At 40.3% G+C, this 11,315-nt stretch overlaps 1 protein-coding gene across 1 annotated transcript in view; it reads right to left on the bottom strand.

Moving 5' to 3' along the window:
• Positions 1-1,111: 1,111 nt before the first annotated feature.
• Positions 1,112-11,315, bottom strand: part of LOC102785311 (uncharacterized) — a 61,433-nt gene continuing 51,229 nt past the window's right edge. The window contains exons 9-14 of the mRNA XM_087851004.1: positions 10,724-10,837; positions 6,752-6,865; positions 6,332-6,378; positions 4,506-4,682; positions 2,508-2,658; positions 1,112-2,425 (exon numbers count right to left, since the gene is read on the bottom strand). Of these exons, the coding sequence (XP_087707130.1) occupies positions 1,989-2,425; positions 2,508-2,658; positions 4,506-4,682; positions 6,332-6,378; positions 6,752-6,865; positions 10,724-10,837 (1,040 nt within the window). The 3' untranslated portion in view covers positions 1,112-1,988. The remainder of the gene's footprint in view (positions 2,426-2,507; positions 2,659-4,505; positions 4,683-6,331; positions 6,379-6,751; positions 6,866-10,723; positions 10,838-11,315) is intronic.

The following is an 11,315-nucleotide window of genomic DNA, read 5'->3' as shown; positions in this document are numbered from 1 at the left end:
AAAGAGGATTGTACATATGTATGTATACAGATACGACTACGTTTGTGTGTGTAAACTCTCTTCCCTACATTTCCTCATGACCAGCATGGTTACAGGAAACCATGTTCATTTCCAGCCCACCGCTGTTTGCACAGGTCAGAGGTCACATTTGTCACATCTATATGCACATTAAATGTCTATGCTGTGACCTTGGAGCTGCTTACACTTGACAATTTTTTATATTTTAGTAACACACAGCATGCATCACTGTAGTGATTTAAGTCAACATAGACTCTCTGATATCTGCAAAAATGGTTACACTTAACTTCATTGCAGACCCATTAAAACCATAAACTTTAAGTAAATATTTGCCAGTGTCTGGTCAAAAGCATTTTAAATACTTTTGACCAGCAGTTTGCACAAACCCACTGCTCTTGAAACTTACTGTTATTTTTTTTTTCTGCAGCCACACATTTATTTTTTAGGAAAACTGGGGTTAGTCAGGTGGTCTCCAATATTTTCCTGGCACCGACAGCATCAGAAAGAAAAGGAAACTAGTGAAAGTCATTGTGTATACGGTGACTTACAGACCTAGTCATCCAACATGAAATATCCTCTCAGGGGACTCTGTCAGTGATTTATAAACAGAAAGCTTGGTTGTGACATCTGAAAAATGCATACAGGGAAACAAGGAACTAGACGAACTGATAATTCTTAAACAAATATAAGTAATTTAAGACTAATGTTGCTATTCCAAAGCTTAAAAATAAGCTTGGGTGCCTTTTGTTACATATACGGTTATGGTCAAAAGCAGATCTACAGAGACGGAGGCGTTATTATTGACTAGAGCAGCATTACATTATTCACAGTCCTAAATAATTTATCTTGTCATCTTTAGCTCCTCCCTCTTTATACCAACTTTCATCTGATTAGCTGCCCCTCAAAAACAGAAGAGCTGAACAGCAGGTGACCATGTTAGGGTTGTCTGCTCTTCCTCTCATTCAGACCTAAGGAAAAACTGTCTGGAACGGAGGGTTTAGAGCTGTCTGAAGCCTAAGCTTTCGGCTCACAGGGATTATTTTGGACAACTAAACTCTGGTGTTTAATAAAAGGTATAAAAGAGTTGGTAAATGCACTTTTATTACATTCCACATGTGCTGGTTGCTCCAAATGGAAAGTATAAGGGGAAAAACAGGGGACAGTAATACAGTGATACTTCCAGAATGAATCACAGTACAAAAAGGGCATCAATATGTACAATATTATTTATGTACAAAAACAACTATGTTACACACAAGTATGATAAAAAACCATACATCTCGGGCAAACTGCAGTATTACATGACAAAACAGGCATCAGTGTATAGTTTTAAAAATGTTCTCAGGAGGCTTGCAAGCCTTTGGTTCAGGAGGATGCACTTTCACTCTAAGCAGAGTGAAATGTTTCCCCTCTCACAAAAACTAATTATAGCCAGTCTTTTGTTCACTCTCACACACGCTTACACACAGCCACACACAAAAACAAATGTTAAATAGGCATCTGTTCACTGATCCTTTCTGTCAGAGTTCAGTGGAGGTTTGGACAACAGTCAGATGGCAACACCGAACAGGAAATGTATCGGGACTCAAATGGAGGAAGATCCTCTGTTTACTCTTGACAGTTTCACAGGCACTCAAAGGCAAGTCTGTAAGTCTTTAAGTTTTCAGTTTACTGTTGAGTCTTTCAGCTCAACTTTATGCCTGTGCTGCTTTTTCATGGCCGTTAAGAAGGCCCAAAGACGATGGCGACGACGCTCTTTCGACCCCTCTGCTTAGCAGCCTTTGTTCCTCTGGTGTCTGAGCACAGCCATCTGTGTTTATAAAGGTCAGAGGGTCACCTTTAATTTTTACATCTGCAACATCGACACAGTGCAAGTAACTGGAGACGGGGTCCTGTGAGCAAAAGAGTGCTAAGGACGCAAAGTAAATCGAAAAAACAGCTCCTCAGGGCTTTAAAAAGTCAGCATGGGGTCAGACCTCCAGCTCTTGGTTATCTGCATAGTGGAGGCGGTTCAACTTCTCCCTCTCCTGGTTTGAAATGTCCAGTTTGGCAGCATGTGCTGGCTTTAGTGCTGGGGAAGGGTGTGAAGGGGCCGGGGAGGGCGGTAGGGTCAGTTCAATCTCCTCGTAGCAACGTGAGACGGGGGCGGGGGCTGGAGGGTTTGTGAGAGGGGCGGCAGCGGGCAGCTGGGGCACCGGACGGTCCACGTTTCTGATGAGGTTGACAAACTCCCTCTGGTTGTTGATGCCTTCTTCCTGCGGGACAGCCTGCTGCTTTTTCCGCTTCCGATGGAGGTGGGACAGGATGAAGGCGCAGGAGGCACAGCCACAGACCGTCAGCAGAGCTAAGACTCCCACCAGGATCATGTAGAAGCTCAGGCCCCCGTGTGCTGAGTCAGACATGGCACCTTCAGGTGTGGAGACGTCAAAGATCAGACCAGAGTTCATCAAGATTTTGTACGTTTAAAGATGCACAAGTATTTGTCTCACCTTGACAGTGGTGACCAATGCAGGGATTTTTGAGGCTCATGCACTCGTCACCATAGTTACCGTCAGGACAGATGCATGTGTTCCTGCCATCTATTATGTGACACTGCAGGCCTTGTTGACAGGGGTTGGGATTGCACAAGTCCAACACGACCTGAAATATTGGAAAAACAAAACAATAAGACAGTTAAGAGATACATCCACTTCTCTCTAACCTCCAGTGAAGTTTCTGATTGGATCTTTAAAAGATCTCTTCTCACTTCACTTTCAATGCTAAAACTCAAATGTTCATTTACAGCCAATGAATTTTTTTTAAGTTTTAGCATTTTTAAACTTTTTGGTGTAAAATTTCCTCCTAATAGTGTGACATCTCCTGTAGCTCAGCAGGGATTGAAAAACAAAAATAAATAAAAAAACAAAGATGAACTTGAAAGTTTAAAGACTAAAGACACTGGATATATAAACCTGAATATTTTAGATTTGTTATTTTATGTAATTATTTGATTTTCAAGGATCACTTTACAGTTAACAAATTTAGGCATTAAACTTGGAGCTAAGAGGTTTCTATAATATTATAAAAACGTTTATTTACTGTTTGGCTTTTGTTAAAAAGTTTTACTTCTGTGGACTCTTTAATGTACTTCACTTCTGATAAGGCTATACATGCTCGAATCATGTTTATTCTTGGTATAAATAATAACATCTGATGTGCTTTCTATAGCTTTCAATCCATTTTTTATTCTGTATTTTATTTTTAATTATAAGCTTGTTTTACCTCTGTTCATGATATCATCGCATGTTTTATTTATACTCAGGTCCATGTCCATGTATTACTTTTTTTTAAAAGTGATTTTCTGCTTTTGTTTTGTAAAATATCTCCATCCACATGAAAAAGAAAAAGAAACAACATTAGGTTCTATGCAACATAAATGTTGGCCAATCAGAAGGCTACAGACGATAAAACCGCACAGTCTGTTGTCAAAACAGAGATAAAAGTAGATAACGTTCTAAATCTAAATCTTCATTTCAGTTTTTGTATGTGTGGACATAAGGCTGAAATCCATAGACTAAAGCTATGTTTACCAAATACCAGTGTATGTGTGGACAGCGCCTCGCCCCAACCAATTGAACTTGAGATTAGCTGCATAATGCGTTTGTTACTGTGCTTTTCATTTACCTTTGCAGTACATTCAGCACTGTAAATATTCAGGTTTGTCTTTCTGGAACAGGTTTAAATACATATTTTACCATTGTTTAACATGAACTTCTGATAAAGACTAAATTTTAAAAATCCGAGTTTTTCTAAATCCATCATATCTATTTTTGGATTACTCTTTTGAAATATTCTCTAATATTATGGACGCTCTCTGTGCACCCACACATCTATTATCTTCCTCTGCTCTTTCTGTCATCCTCATTAACTTGCTTTCACCTCTGATACGTTTCTCACTCTGATTGGCTGCAGAAGGGTCACTGGCATGCATATACAGATAGAAAAGGTGGAGCACGGAGCTTGCCGGTTGGCATCTCAGTACCTCGTCTCCTGATCCTCGTCAGCACTGGTGATGTCGTTCTGCTGCTTTTGTTTATGGGTTGAGTTTGGAGTTACGGGCAGTCATGTTTTTTCGATTTTGGTTCTGTTATTTTAGGTCATTAATATTAGTTTAGGGGAAAATGGAATCTGATGGCTCCTTGTATGGTTGTTTCATGATCTTCTTCCTCTTTTGTTTCTTTTTGCAAGGTTTCCATTTTCCTCATTCATGTTTATTCTTTGTAAGTAATCATATTTACATTATTAAAAGTATATTGAATGTGAGCAGCTTTCTGGGCTAGATTATGTTAGATTCCCTTGAGTCTTTGATTTAGAGACTGTAACATCTAATATTACCTTGTATGCCTGTTTCATCTTTTTTACTAGAAATTATCTTCACACATTAGTTCAACTAAAAAAAAAATTTTAGTTTTAATTATTTAAAAAATTATTAAATTAGGTTCTCCAACCTCACAGAAGTTTCCAGAATATCCAGTGGGACAGTTGCAGGTGACTGTTCTTTCAGCCTTCTCCACACACTGCCCTCCGTGCAGACAGGGGGCGCTATCACACAGACGTTGGCGATTTTGGCAGTGTTTTCCAGAGAATCCAGGTGGACACACACATCTGGACCCTGACACCTGGTCCTGTATGGGTCAGAATATACAGTTGTGGTCAGATGTTCACAGCCACTCATTATTGGCATGACTGTCATGGTAAATTTGTGCTTTTAATGACTTCTTTGAACTGTTTTTTTTTTCAGGCTGATGACTGTACAGCATCTATCTTTAATGACTTTAAAAACAGGAATTGGGTTTGAATTAAATTCTGGGTTTTCTCTGATACATGCTCAACTATATGCACACAGCCCCATTAATATTTAGGTTAATTTCACTTAGCAAGTTGTACCTCAACCAGATACTTTCGGCAATCATCAACAGTTTGACCACTCTTCTTGGCAGATTTTATTTATCATGAGTTCATTTAAACTGGTTGGTCTCCTGGCACAGACCTGGCTTTTAGGAATGGGAAGGCCATTCTGGGAGCTTAATGTCAGCCTGCTTTATCCAGTCCAAAACCAATTTTGATGTGTGTTTGGGATAATTGTCCTGTTGGAAGACCCAACTGTGTCCAACTTTCAACCATCTAGCTATTGATCTGAGGCGAAGTTAAAGAATTCACAGGTCGTTCTTCCTCTTCATTATTCCATTGACTTTGTCCAATATACCAGCACCACTTGCAGCAGAAGAGCCCCAAAGCATGATGCTACCACCTCCATTCTTCACAGCTGGTACAGTGTTCTTAGATTTAAAAGCCTTCACACCTCAAGAACATATCTCCTGGGATTGTGGCCAGTCACACGGTTCAACCTTTATCTGACCATACAACTTTTTAAAACAAAGCATTTGATTTCTGTTGATTTTGGAGCAGGGGCTTATTTCTTGGTTGGCACCCTCTTAATCCACGGTAATGTAAAACTCTCTTCACTGTGGACTCCTTAGAGCTTCACTAACTTCCATGAACATCCCCATTGTCGTGAGTATTCATCAGTCCAGTGAGTGCTTTTTCTTTTTATGTTGGCTAGTTGTAGTCAATCATGATCAGTAACAAGAAGTTAACAGGCCTCGGTCTTATCCAATTAATTTTCAGTACCACTTATTAAAATATTTAATTAAGTATACATCTTAGTTCTTGTGGATGAGTGAAAGTAGAAAATAAATTCAAACAGTTGTACAATCATTGAACCCAGGAAAAGAACAGTTCAAAAAACCTTAAAAGCCCCAAATTACCATGACAGTCATGCCCATGATGAGTGTATCTAATCGTCTGACCACAACTGTATGTAATTTATGTGTGTGACACGAAGAAATGAAGTGTGGGAAAAGAGCACTGGGGAGGGTTACAGAGGATCTGCGACAGGCAGAATAATATTTAAGAGAACATTTAAGTTAACTTAAAGCACAGCAGCTTCAAAACTTTGTACTGAATAATGTCTGACATACAGGGACACCTCCAGACTTTTTTTTATTGGGGTGGCCATATGGGGGCCACTTAAAATATTGGAGTTGCACATGGTGTGGTGGGGTGGTCCCCCTCTCCTCTTTGTGGCGCCCCTGCTGACATGCCTAAAAGCTCATATTGAATATTATATTATATATCAATATTTTCTTTGAAATACTGAAAAATGATCAAGATAATGTGAATGCTGAGTAGGGAAAAACTTAAGACGAGAACAACGAAGCAGGTGCAGAGACTGTAGGCAAATTAGACAGAGAGAGGCAGGCAGGAGTCTTACCTCACAACGTCCACCATTCAAACACAAACCCTGACAGCTGCTGTTCCCTGCGGGGAAACGAGGAACGCCACATTAATTTCTCCCACAAACACAGAATATCTATGATATCTATAAACGTTGTAATCAAACATGTTCAAAGTGAAGACAGAAGAGACTAAAGTTAGCACAAAGCAACAGGAGAGAACAGCCAAAAGAGACCTTTACATAGTGTTTGTTGCATTTTCAGTGCACTGCAGTGATACGCTGTGAAGGATGATTGATAAAACTGGAGCTGGAGTAAAATGATTTCCAGCCCACAGGGAGTCAGACCTGCTGTTTAACGGCTCTTCATGGTTTACTATCTGTCGCAGGATTGTCTCTTCTCTCTTTACTTATAAAATTATTTTCCTTCGTTACTTTTTTTCATCCTTGTGCACTTACTGATGTCACAGTTAGGCCCCGTCCATCCAGGAAGGCAGTCACACAGGTAACTTCCGATCAGGTTGCGACAGGAGCGGGCGTGGATGCAGATACTCGACTCACATTCATTGTTGTCTGAAAAAAAACCCCAAAGAACATTTTATAAATTTAGATTTTGATAAAATACCTCCTTAAAAGTACCCCTCACAGTTTACAGCTTTCAGTGCCTTCTATTGAATTACTAATCAAAAAGTTATTAAAATTATTAACTTTGATAATATAAAAACATATCTGGGCATATATTATCACTTTTACACAACACAAAAGCACAGGCAACATGAGGGGATCAAAAACAGAGCTCACGTGGGAACAGCAAAAACTGCAGTTCCCCTAATGGCCACTTAAGGCTGATTCCAATCTCATTAAGGTGATGAGGTGAGAAACATTTATATACTTTTAAAGCCCAGATTAGTTTTATTGATCCTTTTGGGGGAAACATGTCTTTTTTTATGTCAGAGGACATGTCTGTGTTTTTTATTCATTTGTATCAATGACTGTAATTCAGTTTGACAATCAGGCTAAGTTACCAATACAAATCATTTTGGGGATTGCTGTCCCAGATGGCCCTGGTTTGCACCAGTACTTTTCCCTCAAAACAGAAAGCCAATATTAATAAAAACAAAATTTGAGCGTAACCTTGTTGGAGAACGTACAAACAGCACCGCACTAATTCAGTGAGATAAAACATCACCTAAATCCCTCCATCTAAGCGTCGCACAGCCCACAAAACCCATCAAATCAAATCCTGCATGTCTCCCACTGAGTTCAAATGATCTTTACCCACCATTTAAACAGTTCAGTTTTGCACTGGGTGCTTGAACCTGGAAGTGGAGAGCTGCTGGGAAGACCCTACAGTCGAGGGATGCATGTCAGCAAAAACCTTGCAGCATCTTATTTGTTTATGCACAGAACCTCCTGCTGCTTTAAGTTTATCAGTGCCCATTCCCACCCTCTGTTGTTCTGGGAGTGTTGAAGCCAGGAGCCCTCGAGCGCTTGGCTCCAAAAGGATAGAAGGAGGATTAGAAAGAAATGCTCAATGAATAAAGAGGAAGTAGTGAGTCAGTTATAGGTAATCTAAACCATTTACCGTCAGCCAGAGGCCTATTAGGATTTAGGTGGGGGTGTGTGTGTGAATATGGAAAGGCTATCAATGGTAAGAGCCTGAGGATCCATCCTGCTGTGGGAGAAAATGTGGGTGCAGAAATCAGCTATAAGCGAGTGAAACTGATCAGCAAGTGTAATTGACTTTTACTGTTTCAGGTGCTGCTGATGCTCTGCCTATTGGCTCTGGCTATAAAGAGTTTTATAACATGTGTCCAAACACTGTGTGTGTGTGTGTGTGTGCGCACGTGTGTGTGTTGTACTGTGAGCCATTGGCCCGTGATGTGGAACTATGGAGAATCATCAAGTGTCAGAGTGACATATCGCTGTAACACCGAGGAGTAGGAGAGGCTGTCATCCTGAAATATGTCTCAGTTTTTACTTCATCACCCCAAAGCCCAGCATGTGTATATATACTGTGTGTGTGTGCGTGTGTGTTTGACCTGAGCCCATACAATACTCCCTCTGCTGTAGTATCTAACACAACAACCCTCTGGGTGCAGGCTTGTCAATATGAGCAAATGCAGCCCAAAGAGACGTGACGGTGCATTAAGAGACTACTGATTCTCAGGCAGCATGGGTTGATGGGAAAATTAGCATGCTGCTGGCTTTTCTGCCTCTTTAATTTGCGCTTTAAATTCATATTTAGCTTCAAGTGGAACACAAGCGTTCCCAGCTTTTTAAAACAAGCTCAGATTGAATTTGTTCTCAGAGGATTTTTGTTTAAACTCCTATGAATAGTTTCCTTTGAAAATAAGGATCTCTGATCAGTTGTCTTGTTAGTAACACTTTTCCCAAATAGCTTGTAGATCCTGATCCCAAACGAAACATATCCGTGCAGGTTAATTCCCAGTGATGGCAGCTTGTCTTGAGATGTACAGATTTAGCATTAGCAGACATCATCTCTGCACCCTAAAGAATAAAAATACACTTTTACACTTGCATTGCACGTGCAATTTTTTTAAGACGACGATGTCAAAATGTCAAATGCACATACAGTACTGTGCAGAAGTCTCAATCCACCCCTCATTTCTTTATATTTTTTGAGCCAAGGTGCCAGACCAATAGTTCTTAAAGATCTTCCAACTATTTCAACACTTTTTTCACTTGTACTTGATCATCATAAGGGAAAAAACAGGGACAAAAGGCTGAGGTATGCCAAATTACCCAAGAAATGGACGGAAAAATCAGTGGCAGCAGGTCTGAGAAATCTGAATTTGAAATTTGTGGTTCAAATTGTCATCAGTATGTACGGAGGAGGTCTGGATAGAGGCACAACAGTGAGTGTCTTCAGCCATCCCATAGTTTGGGACTGCATTTCAGCCAGTAGTGTTGGCAATCTTGTCAGATTTTGATCCACCATGGTATACCATCCGAAAAGCATCTGATTGGCAGCAGCTTCATTTTTCGGCATGACAATGATCCCAAACACACTGCACATGCAGTAAAAGATTGAAAAAACACAGCCGTACACTATCAGTCCCCTGAGCCCAGACCTTCAGCAGTACTTGAGCAGTTTGGGATCATCTTGACAGAAAACAGAACAAAAGGTAGCCAACATCCAAAGAAGAGCTTTGTCCTTCAAGAAGCCTGGAAAACTAGTCCCGAAGACTATTCAAAGAAATGACAAGAAAGCTTGGCTAAAGCCTAGATTATATTCTACTGAGACCTGACGGCCGAGTAGTCATTCCTGTTACCCTTCTTTTGTCATGTGTAGTTGGTGCATTATAATATAAATTGTTGTGGACAAGTCGGAGGTTTCAAAACAAATATGCAGCCATGTGGATGTTCACATCTGAGTATTTACTATCTAATGACGAGATTTATGTCACTGGGACTACATATACTATATTTCTATTTATGTTTGTACATGCATTGAAATCACACCTCTCATTTAGTCCATCATTTTGCTCAGATGATCCCAAAAAAATAACCAGCTGAAAGCTCCAGAACAGTCAAGACTATTTTCTCTTTTGTGAAGTCAACAACACTTCGGTTCACAGAGAAAAAACACTTAAAGTACTCAGAAAAATGGAAACCTGAGTCTCCGCATATATGAAACAACAGAGCAGGTGCCCATGAGCAGATACTAACTGGACCTTGTGCCATTAACCTGGTCATTATTTTCACGAACTGTGATCAGTTTGAGTAAAAGTAATTCAACAAAAATGTGATATAATCCAACTAAAGTCAATAAACACTAACATGATTTACTATTTGTTCTATTACTCTTTTATTTATTCCCTACTATGGTATACTGGCCCTGTGCTGAAAGTGACTATATTTATGCAAACTTTACAACACTAGTACATACCAACCAGGAGGTTGCTAGGCAACATGATGGAGTCATAATATATTATAATATTCAAGTTTTAGAAATAGAAATTAGACATTATTATGAAACGAAATTGGCACAGTGGCTTTTTTTTAAGGTGTTGTAGGTGCAGAGATGCTGTGGTGTTGCGGTCAACACATTCACCTTACATGCAAAGTGGGCCCGGATAAACAGGGAGGGTTCTGTCATGAATAAAATCGTTGTCAAATCAAAGATGCAGATCAATCTGCTCTGAGGACTCCTTGCCAGATAAGGCAGCAGCTAAAAGCACATAGAGGCGCATAAATGCTAAAGAAAAGGGAATTTTAGCCCATTGGTATGTGGTTTCTAGGCAACATGAAGGCGGGATAGATAAGAACCTTCAAGGGCCTAAGATATACCTGTGTGCCAAGTTTGATTGCTTAGCTCCTGATTGTGTGGGAGGAGTTTGCAGACAGAGAGTAATTTGTTGTATTATAGTAAGATAAAGAAGAGCAGGCATACGATGACCCACTGACCCAGCTGGCACGTCCTGCCGGTCCATCCAGGTGGACAAAGGCATCGATAACCTCCAGGAGCTTCTTCACACGTTGCTCCATGGCCACAGGGGCTGCGATCACACTGCTTCACCGCTGAGAAGACAAACAGAGAATAATATATATGAACTTACTGGCCTGTGTGACGGGAGCGTGAGTGAGAACATTAAGGAGGCAGCTTGTGCATGTGTGATCTGAAGGGTAGTATTGGTGTGAGGAAGCTTTGATGCGTTCGTGTTTTTGTTCTTTCTGCTGCTCTGGTTTCTGTGCAAACAGTGATGAATACAATCATCTCAAATCTTTCACAAAGAGGAGGGAGGAAGGAGCGCATTTGAATAAGGGAAAGGATGGCAAAGCCGGGGGTTGGACAGAAATAAAAATGAGGCTGCCATGTGTGGTTCTACCCATCTGACAAGGAATTTAAAACAGGAAAAACATCACATTCAGACAAAGAGAAGCTCCCCACTTAGGGGTTAACCATGCATAACTTAAAGAGGGCATCATAACCTTTCCCATGCATATCTCTGTGGTGTACATCTCTGTCTCTCTCATAACCTTTTTTCATTTACCTAAC

This window comes from Neolamprologus brichardi, chromosome 14 (genome assembly GCF_056152115.1).
Source record: "Neolamprologus brichardi isolate AB-2024 chromosome 14, ASM5615211v1, whole genome shotgun sequence".
NCBI classification, from domain to species: Eukaryota; Metazoa; Chordata; class Actinopteri; order Cichliformes; family Cichlidae; genus Neolamprologus; species Neolamprologus brichardi.
This window is presented reverse-complemented; position numbering and strand designations above follow the sequence as displayed.